The sequence below is a fragment of the Pangasianodon hypophthalmus genome, chromosome 23, assembly GCF_027358585.1.
Source record: "Pangasianodon hypophthalmus isolate fPanHyp1 chromosome 23, fPanHyp1.pri, whole genome shotgun sequence".
Lineage (NCBI taxonomy): Eukaryota > Metazoa > Chordata > Actinopteri > Siluriformes > Pangasiidae > Pangasianodon > Pangasianodon hypophthalmus.
The window spans coordinates 12,180,967-12,198,374 of NC_069732.1; the positions used below are offsets into that span (position 1 = coordinate 12,180,967).

Here is a 17,408-nt window from a genome sequence, read left to right on the forward strand (position 1 = left end):
TCTGAACTCATATCAGTAGCCCTATGTCTTAAACACTACGCTACCACTTCCCAATCACTAGGGATGTCTTTATTAATCAGACATGGTTCTCGTTAAACCCATGCACGAATACTGCTTATCAAAACAGCGACGTGGGTCTTCTCACCTGGTCACATTTCTGATGGAAAGTAGCGGACATTTCCAGCAGTGTGCTCCTCTCGTCCAGCGCAGCAGCGAAGGCCTTCCACTCCTGCTCAAGCTGACCTGAGATCTGTTTGATCTGCTGCGACGCATAGTGGCCGGCCTCCAGCAGTCGGTTCCCCACAGACATAATGCGGTTAATGTTCACATACACATTCTACACAAGAACAAGGGAGAAGAACGTTTGCAGAGTATTAAGAATGGAAACATGAACATATTTTAAACAGAGAGATAATCTCTATAAAAATGATTGCTATAGTAAATTCATATTCATTAAACTTGCCTTTACACCTGTGCTATGGATTTAATTCAATATATGAAAACTAATATGAGAGTGCTGAAAGCTGGAAGGCATCCAACCGGAGTTTAACATACCGGACATTATTCAAGTGAGAAAGTTTAATTTGATTAATCTGCCATAGATCTATAATTCATATCTCAGACAGGCAACAGTAAAAGCCGTAGTGCAGAGAACCTCCCAGGGCTTATATCTTGCATGCTTCCGACAGAGAGGCTGTTAACGTATTCTATCGTTCTAGAAGGTGTAAAGAGAAATTTCACGTTTTGCTGGAGCAAATCTGCAATTAAACATCTGCAGAAACTGTGCAATCATGTCAGCCATCAAAACCACGATGTAACAAGCAGTGAATTCTGCTAAATCTGTCAAACAGCTGTTTCTGTCACCACTTGAATGCGACTTCCCAACCCCTTCCATTTGCTGTCTCTCTAAAGCAGGAAATGATCTGTAAATATACTCCAGGAGCTCCTGAAAGCATGTGCCTGTATGGGTCTAGAAAGGCCTGCGGAATGCCGCTCTCACAGGAAGTGTTCAGGTTGATCATTGCTTCTGTTCCATTATTGGACGTGTGACGCATCGCTGGTGCTCAACGCAGCATTACTCTCTCCCATACATCCCAGAGATAAGCTATGAAACAGTCAGACCATCTGTGGTGCACATGACAAACATTTACTAACTGTTAAAACATATGTCGTAAAGGTATACTCCTCTACTGCATTTGTAGTCAGAGGTGCCAGTATTGCTGGGATAAATACTGCGGGATATGCTGGTATAGGAAAATAACCCATGAATGGGTGGTGTGATACGTTACTACCCTGAAGTTATTTATCTATAACACCACATCTCCGTGTTTTTTCCCCTCTTATACCATGGCGATTTGCCAACAAAAATTATTAGATTTATTTATAAATGAATGTCATTCTTTTTAACCATTTATAGTTACAATGAATGTTGCGGAACGTCCGTGAGACAAGTTAGTTCCTGTTATCACTTATGTTACAGCAGCTATAAACAGTCATTCCCTCACTAACCTCTCTTTTTTTTCCTCTCTCTTTAAGTTAATAAGACCAAAAAAAAAAAAAAAAAAAAAAAACCACAACAAAAAAACAAGAACAAAATGTTATTTTATCAGGAAACTACAAAGCACAACGACAGTGCTGAAGACGCTGCAGTGGTGGAGGCTACTGTCAAATCTGCTGTTATAGAAAACTAATCACCCTCTGGACAATCAGAACTGAGCATTCAGCAGTGCTGTGGTGTAAGTAACAGCAAGAAAACACTGAGGTAAAATACTGATGATGATAATAATAATGATAATAATAATAATGATAATAATAATAATAGTAAGTTCTGTCGGCTCAGAAGACAGAGGCTTGTGAATTTACAGGTCGAACTTCACAAAGATAAAGTCACGAAGTAAAATAACCACGACCGCCACACTCTCCCTTCAGGGAACTGCCTTTTCTACCAGGGGGATTTTACACACATTTGGTCTGACCACTGCTTTAACTGAAAAAGCAGGAACATGCAGTTTACAGATTCAGTTCCTGTATCTCTGCACTAAGGGGTCAAAAATCATAATTGCTATGGCTAAACTACAAATATTGGGACCTCTGCTGTAGTACATGGGCGAATAACATATACTTTTACAGCTTGTTTCTTTGTACTAATTATACTTATTGTTGTACAACACTCTTGTGAATTTTTTTAAACGCATTGATGAAGGTGTAAATGAAGCTCTAAATCTGAATAAACAGTCCTTCGAGAAGGAAGACTTTAAGCTCCCAAGACTTTAAGCTTCAAGACATTTCAAACAGCTCCTCTGACCTTTTTGCTAGAATGTTATCGTCGTTTTGAATCAGCAATACACCGAGTCAATTTTAAACGTTTATTGACAGAATTCAGCATGTGCCTTTAGGCTGCTGTTACAAGTGAGTTTCAGGTAAATAGATTTGCCATTCTATACAAGAACTAGATCAAACCTGTTACCCATGGCGGCCTCACATGCGCTACAGACACAGGAAAATGTTGAGTATTACTTATACTCATAATGTGCAGCATAAACATAATGTGCAATGCGTTTTTAAGGAGCTGCTGGAAGATTCAGAGGCAGTACTGGCTCAGTGCCAGCTTACAGGCAGTGCTTGCTCAACAGCATTTTAAGAGCTGGACCCTCTGTGAACTCACAGGGGAAGGCATAAAACGACAAAAAAAAAAAAAAAGTGTTACAGTAAGTGCTCCATAGGGTCCCTCAGTAATCATCCATTCCTAACACGGAGAGCTCATTCTAGTCCAAACCACTTACAAAATGGGTACAAGTTACAAACATTTGCAAAGGCTTGGACCATTTCTGGAGAAAGTCCACACTGTCATATTAACAAGCTTTTTTTTGATGGCTACTAACAATGGGCCTCATTTATGAAGCTGGATACAAACGGATTTATTCGCAAAATGTTCAGACGAGCTTTTACAAAAGAAATCTGGCATACATGAAAATTCCGAAAAAATGATTGTATTCTACATGGTGGTCCTGAGTTTGTGTAATGTACTCATAAGAAGACTAACTAACGTAAAACTCGACTTGATCGACTTCAAGTCATATAATTTGCATGGATTTCTGTACTTTTATATATATACGATATACTCTCAAGGTTAAATTGGTTATTTTTATTACGTTCACAGCGTTTAGATGTGATTTGGCTTATGCAAACATTTACACAAAACTTTACTAAAAGATTGATAAATGAGGCCTACTGAGTTTTAAAATTTGCATCAATAAAGGTCTGTTTAAGTATGAAAAGATTAAATTGGTGACCTCAAGGCTTCAGAGGCTACACGAGGGATATATATAGAAAATAAACAGAAAGGGAGAATTAAATGCCAACAAGTTTAAAGATGAAAACAAGCACTCATACTTTGCTAGAAATGATTCTAAGCATACTATGCATTTGCTGATCACAAATGTATCTGTTTGCAAGAAAATCGTTGTTGGGTACAAACAGAAAGTCCTGTCTGGTGCTCAGCTATTGACATCATAGCATATATACTGACAAGTGTGGAACTCTATTGTGTGGTGTGTATCACATGGTTCTATCATGCTGTGTTGCTGTTATCTTACCATACAGTTCATGGCAAAGTGATTGTGCTGAGTCTGAAGATCCATGGCATGGGAGTGATTGTTGCCAATCTCAGTATAGCCTGCCAGAAACAGGCCTTTGTTGTGCATGATCCAGTCAAACATCTGCAAACACACACAGACACAAACACACACACATTATTTTTGGTAGGAGAAGGGTTTATTAGTCATGTGCGGGTCAGCCGGGAGTGTGCAAGTGTTGTGATGCTGTTTAGTTGTACAGCGAGTTTGTGTTTATGGGTACACTGGTGGGTTCAGGAAGGTTAGCTGGATATAAATAGGATGCTTAAGAATGACCTGATTCTCAGGAGGAGAAAAAAATTTCCCGGTGTCTTAGCAACATGCAAAATCCTCCACCCACTACTTGCAGCATTCACGATGCTCTATTAGTGATGGAGCACAAAAACAAACACTATTCAAGATGGCAAATAAAGATAAAGATTCTGCTGATTTTGGCCTTGCTGCTGGAGTTAAAAAACAACACTTTTAAATTAAACTACATCCTGCTCAAGATCCAGCCTTGCAGAAACACAAGCATGGCAGTTCCACAAACACTGCATTATAACGATGCACTAATTATAAACCAGTGTGTTACAGCATTCAACACCTCAGAATTAGTGCAGGTCTCACCTTCTCTGCGTCCTGCTCAAAGAGCCGCAGCTGGAAGCACTGGTCGAGCTGCAGCTTGCGTACGTGCCAGGCCTGGTGCAGGCTGTGGCGTGTGCTGTGTAACTGCTCCAACAGGGCTGTGATGCGTGGCACCAGTCCCTGGGTGTCGGCGTTGGGCTGGCCCTGACCCGGACCCTCTCGCTGACCGGGCACAGCGGGCACTGCACGGGTGGCGTAGCTCTCACTGCTCTGGATGCGCTGCAGCAGCCGCTGGCCCTCAGCGTCCACCTCCTCCACGGGTGCTTTCATAACCTTTTTCTTAAGGGCTGCGTGCTCATCGATCATGCGCCTCGCACCCTCTAGCTCCTGGGGGAAGTCCTTACGTGTGACCGTGGCCTGCATCTCCTCAAGGCGTGCCAACAAGTGCCTCGCATTGCCCGTAAACTCCTCAAAGGCCACGCGGATCTCGATCCATTCCTCATGGTTATAATCCAGGCTGCCCTCGAAGTCGGGTGTGAGTTGGGAAGGGTCCACCACCTTGGACAAGCCCTCCAACGACACCATGGTGGTCTGAGAGAAGGAAATATTGACTTAGTGAAAATAGGGAAGGAACAAGGAAGTTGATGGCAAGGAGAAATTAATCCAGGAATGAAAAGCAGAGAGAATACAATGAGACAAAAAATGATAATCAGGAGAGAATTATGGACAGAAACAATCAGAAAAAGAAAAAAAATAAAATAACCCACACAGCAGCAGCTTAATATGCTGTGTCCCATGTGACTCAACAGTGCCCTTCCAGACTGAGTTAATGACCAGTAAGGTGGGACAGTTATTTTTAACAGAAGGCATAAATCTAATTGAACCTGGCCACTTAGGAACAGTCAGAAGTCCAGACTAGCTAGAAACACACAGACACACAGTCTCGAGCCTCAGGCTAGGACACTGCACAATCCAACTATAAACAACAAATAAAAAAGTGTGACACAAAAAAAAGAGTACAGGCAGATATTCTGAGCTTGTAAGATGACACTCAGAAATGTATAGTTATATCTGAGTACTTTGATACACGTATAAGGAAAAATGTTTCAAAATCAGTTTTGCTCAAATGGCTTTCAGCAAGCTAGATTATACTATGATATTATTTTGTTAGCTGCTTTTGTGCTGATCTTTCATAATTCATTTAAAGCACATATCAAGCACAAAATCTTTTTGACTCTTATTTTACTCTGCTAAAAAGAAAGGCACATGAAAACAAATGCTTGTGAGTGTAAAATCCGAATAGCGGCGCTAATCTGTTTTGCTCTTGTGAAGCGCTGCTTCCACTAAACATGTTAGAAAATGAGAGACAAGCGTGTCCAATCATTCTAACTTTCATTTCATTTCCATGCTCACAGATGTCTATTCAGAGCCATTTGGGAAAGTTAAAGCGCCGACTGTTCTGTAGAGCCACGTAAAGAGAGATGGAAAGACGGAGAGATGGAGAGAGAGTGAAATGGAGAGAGAGAGAGCAGATGGACTGACAAAAGCGAGTGGGCTTCATCACGGCTGTGTGAAAAGGCAACAGTGAGCTGTTTGGCTCTTATCTTCAGTTAAATTAAATACAGCCCACCGCTATTATTCCAATCAAATCCTGCACTCACTCGCTTCACATCATAAATACACACCGGGTTTATCTGAACTGAGTTTTAAGAGCTACAGAAAAGCAGGCTTTAGACTTACTATCTAGACAAAACAAATCTATTATACAAATAGTGTCCAAAAAGTCTCCATACATAGGGGACATTAACACTTTTTAGCAAAATGTCTTCCAAAATTTTTCATACTTAGTTTATATATATATATATATATATATATATATATATATATATATATATATATATAAAATGTGTGTGTGTGTGTGTGTAAGAATGCCTTTGACAAAAGAAGAATGTATTGAAATCATTCTCATGGCTGGATCGGGAAGCTGTCCCAAGGTAGCAATGGACTTTAACAGGAATCTTGGGAAGCACATCACACACAACACTGCTGCCAAACTTATTAACAAATTCATAAAGACTGGAAGTGTTGCGGACCACCCGAGAAGTGGACGTCCACGAACATCCACTGACGAAGGCACAACTGACGCGGTGCTGGCAAACAGTCCCCTATGTATGGAGACTTCTGGGACACTGTGTAGTATGTATAGTGGTCTGGAAAAACCCTTTACTGTGGCTGAATTCTAGCAAATTCTGACAGATAAAATTGATGCAAAATTAGGTTTTTCTGCCAATTTACATATAACACCTTTAACATCTCAACTGTGAGTAAGAGTGCAACTGCGACACTGCCAGTTTCCTGCCAGTTTATATACTTTAATACCTCAACTTTACAAAACCATGAATATATTTCACCAGAATGACATGGAAATGTTTTGATTTACAATTACCTTGGTGTGAATAATGAGCCAGTTTTACAACCGCAGTGGTAAAAACAGCCTGTTTGCCTAGAGATGTCTAATACCTTGCTGATTAAGTGTGATTTCCTCATACAGTCAATGTCAAGAAAACACACTCAAGTCTAATCAGATCAGTTTGGAATCAGACAGCGGCTGTCAAAATGTCTGTGATGCTCCTGCACCGCAGTCAGAATGATATTTTTAAATGCAATTCTGTTCCTTTTTTCACTTTTACAGATAATCAGACTAATAAAATGCTGGAACTCCTGGGATACGAAAAGAAACACGTTCCAGTTCAGCAAAATCTGCTATTTTCAAAACCTAGTATGAAAATGTCAAAATACACAACACACACTGCATCCAACTACTATACAGTGTGCACATCAGCACACAACACACACTGCATCCAACTACTATACAGTGTGCACATCAGCACACAACACACACTGCATCCAACTACTACACAGTGTGCACATCAGCACACAACACACACTGCATCCAACTACTACACAGTGTGCACATCAGCACACAACACACACTGCATCCAACTACTATACAGTGTGCACATCAGCACACAACACACACTGCATCCAACTACTATACAGTGTGCACGTCAGCACACAACACACACTGCATCCAACTACTACACAGTGTGCACATCATCACACAACACACACTGCATCCAACCACTATACAGTGTGCACGTCATCACACAACACACACTGCATCCAACCACTATACAGTGTGCACGTCAGCACACAACACACACTGCATCCAACCACTATACAGTGTGCACATCATCACACAACACACACTGCATCCAACCACTATACAGTGTGCACATCATCACACAACACACACTGCATCCAACCACTATACAGTGTGCACGTCAGCACACAACACACACTGCATCCAACTACTACACAGTGTGCACATCATCACACAACACACACTGCATCCAACCACTATACAGTGTGCACATCATCACACAACACACACTGCATCCAACCACTATACAGTGTGCACATCATCACACAACACACACTGCATCCAACTACTATACAGTGTGCACGTCAGCACACAACACACACTGCATCCAACTACTATACAGTGTGCACATCATCACACAACACACACTGCATCCAACCACTATACAGTGTGCACATCATCACACAACACACACTGCATCCAACTACTATACAGTGTGCACATCAGCACACAACACACACTGCATCCAACTACTACACAGTGTGCACATCATCACACAACACACACTGCATCCAACCACTATACAGTGTGCACGTCAGCACACAACACACACTGCATCCAACTACTATACAGTGTGCACGTCATCACACAACACACACTGCATCCAACCACTATACAGTGTGCACGTCAGCACACAATACACACTGCATCCAACTACTATACAGTGTGCACGTCATCACACAACACACACTGCATCCAACCACTATACAGCATGCACATCATCACACAACACACACTGCATCCAACCACTATACAGTGTGCACATCAGCACACAACACACACTGCATCCAACTACTATACAGTGTGCACATCATCACACAACACACACTGCATCCAACTACTATACAGTGTGCACATCATCACACAACACACACTGCATCCAACTACTATACAGTCTGCACATCAGCACACAACACACACTGCATCCAACTACTATACAGTGTGCACATCATCACACAACACACACTGCATCCGGCTACTAATACATTGTGCACATCATCACACAACACACACTGCATTCAACTACTATACAGTGTGCACGTCATTACACAACACACACTGCATCCAACTACTATACAGTGTGTACGTCATCACACAACACACACTGCATCCAACTACTATACAGTGTGTACGTCATCACACAACACACACTGCATCCAACTACTATACAGTGTGCACATCAGCACACAACACACACTGCATCCAACTACTATACAGTGTGCACATCATCACACAACACACACTGCATCCAACCACTACACAGTGTGCACATCATCACACAACACACACTGCATCCAACTACTATACAGTGTGCACATCATCACACAACACACACTGCATCCAACTACTATACAGTGTGCACATCAGCACACAACACACACTGCATCCAACCACTACACAGTGTGCACATCATCACACAACACACACTGCATCCAACTACTATACAGTGTGCACATCAGCACACAACACACACTGCATCCAACTACTATACAGTGTGCACATCATCACACAACACACACTGCATCCAACCACTATACAGTGTGCACATCATCACACAACACATACTGCATCCAACTACTATACAGTGTGCACATCAGCACACAACACACACTGCATCCAACTACTATACAGTGTGCACATCATCACACAACACATACTGCATCCAACTACTATACAGTGTGCACATCATCACACAACACATACTGCATCCAACTACTATACAGCGTGCACATCATCACACAACACACACTGCATCTAACTACTATACAGTGTGCACATCATCACACAACACACACTGCATCCAACTACTATACAGTGCGCACATCAGCACACAACACACACTGCATCCAACTACTACACAGTGTGCACATCAGCACACAACACACACTGCATCCAACTACTACACAGTGTGCACATCAGCACACAACAAACACTGCATCCAACTACTACACAGTGTGCACATCAGCACACAACACACACTGCATCCAACCACTATACAGTGTGCACATCATCACACAACACACACTGCATCCAACTACTATACAGTGTGCACATCAGCACACAACACACACTGCATCCAACTACTATACAGTGTGCACGTCAGCACACAACACACACTGCATCCAACTACTATACAGTGTGCACATCATCACACAACACACACTGCATCCAACTACTATACAGTGTGCACATCATCACACAACACACACTGCATCCAACCACTACACAGTGTGCACATCAGCACACAACACACACTGCATCCAACTACTATACAGTGTGCACATCAGCACACAACACACACTGCATCCAACTACTATACAGTGTGCACATCATCACACAACACACACTGCATCCAACTACTATACAGTGTGCACATCATCACACAACACACACTACAGTGTGCACGTCATCACACAACACACTGCATCCAACCACTATACAGTGTGCACGTCACACAACACACACTGCATCCAACCACTATACAGTGTGCACATCATCACACAACACACACTGTTGCATATCAGAACATACACTTAGCTCCACACCCCTGCACAGCCCTGAACCATACATGCCCACACACAATCCTCCACACCTATACACAGACATCTACCCCACACACACCCACACATCACTACTGCTCAGCAACCAGAGAACAGCCCGGCACGCACACACACACACTCCCGCCACTACACCACAGCAACCAGAGTACAGCTTGCTAGACAAACACACACAAACAAAGGCGTGCGCGCACACACACACAAACACACACACAAACACCACTACACCACAACAACCAGAGTACAGCTTGTTAAACCAACACACACAAACACAAGACAAACAAAGGCACATACAAACAACACCATTTCACAGCAATCAGAAAACAGCCTGGTTCTCACACACACACACACAAGCACCCAGATAACATACTCACTAGAATAACACATCATAATCTCTCTACCAATCATTTTCACTCAAACTCTCTCTCACGTACATGTGTGCGTGCACACACGCACACACGCACACACAAGCACCCAGATAACAACATGCTCCCTAGAATAATACACCATAATCTCTCTCCATCATTCTCACACACTCACATACACACAAATAAACAACACCCAGAAAACAACCTGCTCACTACAATAACACTATAATCTCTTTCCCCACATTCTTACTTTCTCTCTCTTTCTCTCTCTCTCACACACACATTGATTCTACAGTACAGAACAGACATAAAATTATCAAATCATATCAAAGCAAAGCAAATAAACACATCAGAAACTTCAAATCCAACCAGAAATATTAATTCTCCTTAAAAAAAAAAAAAAAAAAAAATCAGTGATTCTCTGGTTGTATGTTTGACAAACAGTAATTGAAGAATAACAAAAAGCCGAGAGTGATACACAGCACTGTTCTTCCTACACTCATCCAGGGAAGAAGCCGCAGAAGGAGCTCGGTGCGTCGCTCTCCTGAGCGATTGCACACGACAGACTCATACCTCAAACTCGAACTTGGAGCTGCCGAAGTTGGTCCTCTGTTTCTGCCAGAAGTTGTCTGGTTTAATGATGAGCGCGACGTGGATGCAGCAGGGGAACGACTCTTGTAGGATCTTCAGCAACGGTTTGATGGAGTCCCACTTTGAGCCGCGCATGTCCACGATAACCGTGAAGCCATGTTTACACACATCCTCGCTAAAGAGAAGGAAAGACAGCGAGATACAGAGAGAGAGAGAGAGAGAGAGAGAGAGAGAGAGAGAGAGAGAGAGAGGGAGAGAGAGAGAGAGAGAGATCAGTGCTTGTGTTACATAACCCATCCAGCATCCTCCATCCTCTCAGAAGCTCTGGGAGCTAGAAGAACAGAAAATACAGCTGGAGAGAAAATTCTTTCTGTTATTCACAATCAATGCACAGCATCCAGTGAGCATGAGAGGGCGAGAGAGATAGAGGGCGAGAGAGATAGAGAGGATATATGACAATATATTGCTTACCAATAGTGCAGAGTTCCAAAATGCAAATCATGAGCATCAGCCAAATAAACAGCTGGTGAAAACCTTCATTAACATCTGTCTGTCAATCTAACCCGCTGTCTCTCTATTACCGCAGGTCTGTCTCGCTCTCATCAGCTAACGCATCATCGTCCTGTCAATCTCCGCACATAACGAGCAAGCCGTGATACCGAGCCTAGCTGTCCTGCATCCACACCATCAGTAGACGCACATGCAACCAGTGCAACTGCGACACTGTTTTCTTCTCATGCACTCGCTCCCCTCTCTCTCTCTCTCTCTCTCTCTCTCTCCCCCTCCCTCTCTCTCCCCCACCCACCCACATGCTCCCTCACTCGCCCTCCCCACTTCTTTCTGCGTTTGCTCTCTGTCACTCTTCAGCTCTCTCTCTCTGCTGATAGGATTAGCTCAGATACTCTCTCTCTCTCTCTCCCTCTCTCTCTCACTCTGGTGTGACTGTGTGGGTGCAGGGAATGGAGCTGAGAAGAGAAAGCGATGATGTGGAGGAGGAGGAAGGTCTGTTGGCAAAAGCTGGAGCGCTGCAGGTTTTTCAGAGTCTGGCCCACGCTCCGGCTCATGCACATGCCATCTCTCTCTCGCACTCCTCTCTCTCCATCAATCCATTTTTTTTTTTAGGTTTGTCAGTGTCAGTTCCTCTCTCTCGCTCTTTCTCTCTCTCTCTCTCTCTCTCTCTCTCTCTCTCTCTCAGGTGTTACACTCTTCCATCAGAAGTAGCAGCGCTAACAGACCAACGACGAAACACAACAAACACCATGTATGACTCCGAAGAAGAGAGAATGACGCTATAGTGGGCATTAGTGCTATCAAAGTTGTTTAAAAATCACATTTGCATTTTAATGAGTATATAATTTCATCCTGCTACAGACAGAGAAACATTAGCGCTACACTTTTTGTTGATACCTGGATTTCTCACCCACAATTCTCAACTCATTGTCACCGGGTAGTCTGAATCCCAGAATAGCTTCCTATTCACTCTATATGCTCACTACATAGGGTATAACATAATCGAGTTCTGTCCTGGTCAGGGCTGCGTTGGATCCGGAGGATACCCCTGGAGCATTGGCTGAGAGGCGGGGAAACACCCTGATTGGGACGCTGGTTCATCAAGGGCACCATGCATACACACACAATGGCACCTAGGGGCAATTTAGAGCCACCAATCCACCTGGCATGTTTTTGGGAGGTGGGAGGAAACCGGAGAACCCAGAGGAAACAAACAGGGTCATGGGAAGAAAATTTAAATCCCTGCACTGACACTAACCCGAGCTCATTATTGAACCCAAACGATGGTGCTGTGAGGCGGCAGTGCTCCCTGCTGCATTACATTTAGAAAAACAATATCAGAAAATAAACAACAGATGAAACAGAAGTACGTAGTAAAGGCTGCACATTAATTACTCAGAGCTCTTTCCTACATCAAGAACATATGTACAGTGAAATACTTTCTAAAAGCCCAAATGTGGAAGAGCTACAATAGATGACAACTGAGCTCCAAACAAGGCTGTGATTGATGGAATGCTACTAATTACACCGTATGTACTCAGACTAATGACAGCAGAATACAGCAATTTCAAGAGGTAATGGGGGTGAGGACAGCTTCTCCATAAAGACTGTTTAATTAAAGTAAAACACTGCACAGTATCATTACACAACAGTGTGGATGTGATCTCCAGCTTACGGCTTGCAGTCAGGCCACATTAGTTCACTACATCACACAGAACTGCGTTACCTCAGTCCTGAACCCCACACACACACACACACACACACACGCACACACAGGAACTCTTCTGAAACAGTGTTGTTGCAGTGTGAAGAGTCAGGATGTAGAAGGAAGGAGCTGCTTTATCACTAGTTCGATTAAGGATTTCTGAGTGAGTAGACAGAGTACCTGGGGATACCAGCCAGATATGCAATAAGTCTGCGCAGGTCCTCCTGTCGTATTCGGTCATGATTGGTACGTGACGGGAATGTTAAAACGGGACCACCGCGCTTGTCTCTGCCACCTGGTGGGAAGAAAGAGGGATGTTAGAGTGCACGTAGTGTAATTTTATCCATGTGTTCGGTTTTCACATCAAGAAATAAAACTCCAGTAACTTAAAATGCTGCAGAAAAGCTTTCTTCTTCAACAAGGTTGAAATTCTGCTGTATCAAGAAATACACTGTGAAGGAAACAGATGGGTGACATGATGACTGGTGATGTGTGTAAGTCTCTCCATGACTGTGTTTGGCTGAAGCCCATCTGATTACATCACCGTGTTGTTCACTCTTCAGAATATTTGCATAACATTAATTGCTGAAAACACATGATCATTTCATTGTACAGAATTTTTCCAGGTAGGTTTAGAATTTACAGAGGATTGTCATACCTGCCAAGTCTGAAGAGAAACAATGCAGACTTGACATGGGGGATTTAAGGTGTAAAAAGGTTTTAAATCTATATAGTCCTTTCACAAATCACTTGCATGAGCTGGAAAATGTAGTGCATGCATATACAGGGTTTTACGGTAACCACAGGGCACACATTTCAGTTTCTCTTAAAGGGCTTAACCGTGCTGTTTGAAGGCAGCTGCGCTGAACAGTACCGTTGATCAAGCAGCATTTTTATTCACCTTTTAATTATCATCACCTTAAAATGGTTTCTAACGTGTTAGATCTTCGTAGTAAGACTATTTGATCTTTTAACCTAATTTCAATCGAAATATTTTGGTGGTATTCTTAATAAATATAATTAACCAATGTACACCATATTTAGCTAATGTTAGCTAAACATACATTCATAGGTTTTATTACACATTAATGAACTCAAAACATTCTCGATTTACCTTGACAGAAATGGAGAGCACTGTGTCAACGGAAAAATCGACAGGAGGAGACGAGATTACTAATGGGAGGTGGAGGAAGGGGCGGGGCTTCCAGGGCGTCAGTTAATATCGGAGAGTTCAAAACACCTACACACCAGTCACTTAGTCCAGAGTCACATGTCGATTGACCCTTCTGCCATTTTTATGAAGGAAAAAAAGAAGACTGCTCTTTTTGTGTATTTTTGAGTGATCAGGTGTAGCAGCTAACGCCGATGTTAAAATGAGTTCCTACAGAAAACGCGCAAAGGCTGGCAAATTTGATATTTAGATAAAACACGTACTGTACGTATCAGAGAATAGGAATACTGGCATCCATTGATCATCATTGCTAACATTCAGAATTGAGAATTCAGCAGCGCTGTAAAGTATAAAAGATGAAAGATAAAGTATCACTCCAACAGAGCTGTAGATTTGTGCTAAATCTGAATATGAAAATACTAACTCAGTTGAAACTATCAGCATGTTTGCATCCTTTATTTTATATCCATTGTCTTACCCTTTACTCTGACTGCATCTACTGGCTACAGAGACAAAGGTATCTTATATTATCTTTTGTTTTTAAACTAACATCTGCCTCCATGTAAGTATTAACCAACGACAAACTACAGGATGCAGATGAAGAGAGGGGTTTGTGCTTTTTCTAGACATTAATCCTTTCTGTTGTTGTTCCTCCTTCCTTCCCGCCTTTAAAATACCCTGTGCTCAGCATACGGGCTCAGTAAAGTGTGAAGTGTACTAACTCATCCATAACAATGCAGGATATCCCAGTGGATCTTCCTAAGCCACAAAGTGCTGAATCTATTTAACTGAGTGTACACTGTAATTGGATCAACAGTCTTATCCACTGGCATAAAGAACAAAAAATAGAGATATATTTGCTTGCTCTAACATCAAGTCTTTTCACAGAGCCATATGGGCCATGGGATTTGGTTTTAAATAACAGCAGTGTTATTTAAGGCTTGCACACAATCTTGTTTCTGTGACAAGTTTTTCCTCTTCATGGCATCAGCAGATACACACCTGACAGTCTCACATCTCCATGGAAACGCTGTTCACATTGTGTCCTGTCTGTGCTTGTTATCTGTTAGTCTCCTAACCTCGAGTGTGAGCAGGCACCACAGAGACTTTTCTCGTTTTTCTTGATTGGAGCCCTGCAGTGAAGCTAAAGCACATAATCCCTTCCATCCTCCAGCCTGTGAAATGTTAACAAAAGCGCCTGCTATTCAAAGTTGGAAGGTCACTTCAGGCTGGCTGTGTGTTCTTTGTGTTGTACACCTATGAGGCATTTTAGAGAAGAGCTACCTACACTAGCTGAGCGTGGCAGTGTTTGTTTGCCACTCCTTTTACCCAACCTAACAGGACAAGTCAGTGTGTGTGAGCACTTCAAAAAAAAAAAAAAAAAAAACATACAGGAATAAAGGTTAACTAGGAAGGATTGGTGCTGTCCTGACTTTCTCTCACTGCCAGCACCAACCACGGCTTCACGAGGTTTAAAAAGGTACACAGAAGTTGGTCCAAATGTAACATAATATTTTCAGAAATTAGAGCAGAGATCTCAGAAAAAATGTAATGCAAGCAGTCTAATGCAAGCAGTTTGCTAGTTTAAAGATGCACCCTCAGTTACTACCAGGCTCTACAATCAGAACACAGCACATTCAGTATCTCCAGCAGGTGGACAGAGCTGAACACAGCTGCACAAGGAAAAATACCATACTATATCTTCCTGACTATAAAAAAACCATTTCTTTTGAACTCCCACAGGTGCTGTGACTAATGCTGTATCCGACTAGAGGTCATAACTCATAATTCTCAATCTCAGACCAAGAAAAAAACAACTAGAGATGGTCTCCTCAATTCTGTGTTCCTCTGAGATCAGGGAGTGACATCAGATCAACATCACAGTTAGCTTGACTAGACTGTTGCTAACAAAAGACGAAGATGGAGGCGGCCATGTTTTTTTTTTGTACTTTGTAGCTTGAATGCATGGAGGTCAAAAATATAATTCCCATAATTTGGGAGGTCAAAAACGTAATTCCCAGCTCTTCCCACTTACGAAGTAAGATGAATGCAGCACTGCCCTACGTTCTACCATACATTCACGAACTGTACTAGCTACGAACACTCACCAGAGGCAATAACCATCTCTGTTAATTTCTTCCACGCTTTATTTTTCTACTAAACGTCTCTACACACATTTGTGCCATTTTTGTGTCTAAAACAGGAAATGGGAGCTAATTTCAGGTGGGTGGGGAACTGAAGAAAAGTCGCACCGTGCTCTCTATAGGATTGGTCCAAGAATCATTCGAACCACTCGTTTGGGTTTGTCGCTTTACCGCATCACGCCTACTTTTCATAGAATTGAGAAAATCTCAGTTTGAAAGCTGTACTTTTGCTGGAACAGAAATACACAGATATACAAATATACAGATTGCTTGCTAGTGTGAATGTAGGATTGTACAGAGAAATTATAATGTACATAAAAATTTCATGTCCATGCACCCATCTTCAGTCATTTGTGGTCGGCATGGAGGACTTTTGTACTAAAAAAAAAAGGAAGGAACGAGATAATACTAACAGGACACTATTATTAATTATGCTGTCAGTTTTTTTTTCTTTTACATTTTTTCTCCTTTCCAATTTCAGAAATTCCACAAATGAAAATGCAGAGGTATGAACATCATAATTATTCAATTAATCCAATAATAATTAACTTAAGTGTTCATACTGCAAATGTGATGTTCTAGCAGATATCTGCAGGAACACTACCATTAGCTTAGTGCTGACAGAACACTCAAATATTCTGGTTTAAAGGGAGCTGATACTGAATAGAGTAAAAGGAGTGGAGTGTAAATAAGAACAAACATTAATGGATGTGCAATTTGCACTAAAACCTTGAAATTTATGGAACGCCACGTAGGTGAATGTTGCATCTCTCTCTCTCTCTCTCTCTCTCTGTGTTTTTTTTCCAAGATAGTGGAAGGAAGAAGAATATTGAAGGTGTATCTGCATTTTAATTGAGTGGATGACGTAAACGTTTGTCAAAAGTCTTTGCTTGTAAGTGATGTAATATGAGCGCTTTGGCACAGATTTAGAATGCT

At 42.1% G+C, this 17,408-nt stretch overlaps 1 protein-coding gene across 7 annotated transcripts in view; it reads right to left on the reverse strand.

The window, feature by feature from the left end:
* trioa (trio Rho guanine nucleotide exchange factor a) overlaps window positions 1-17,408 on the reverse strand; it is a 108,371-nt gene that overhangs the window by 43,642 nt on the left and 47,321 nt on the right. For 6 of the 7 annotated variants that reach the window (XM_053228432.1, XM_034298506.2, XM_053228430.1 and 3 more), the window contains exons 4-8: window positions 13,338-13,452; window positions 10,925-11,117; window positions 4,245-4,793; window positions 3,597-3,719; window positions 146-337 (exon numbers count right to left, since the gene is read on the reverse strand). In XM_053228432.1, the coding sequence (XP_053084407.1) occupies window positions 146-337; window positions 3,597-3,719; window positions 4,245-4,793; window positions 10,925-11,117; window positions 13,338-13,452 (1,172 nt within the window). Of the gene's footprint in view, window positions 1-145; window positions 338-3,596; window positions 3,720-4,244; window positions 4,794-10,924; window positions 11,118-11,413; window positions 11,696-13,337; window positions 13,453-17,408 lie in introns of those variants that run through there. The other variant, XM_053228431.1, reaches the window with a different exon arrangement.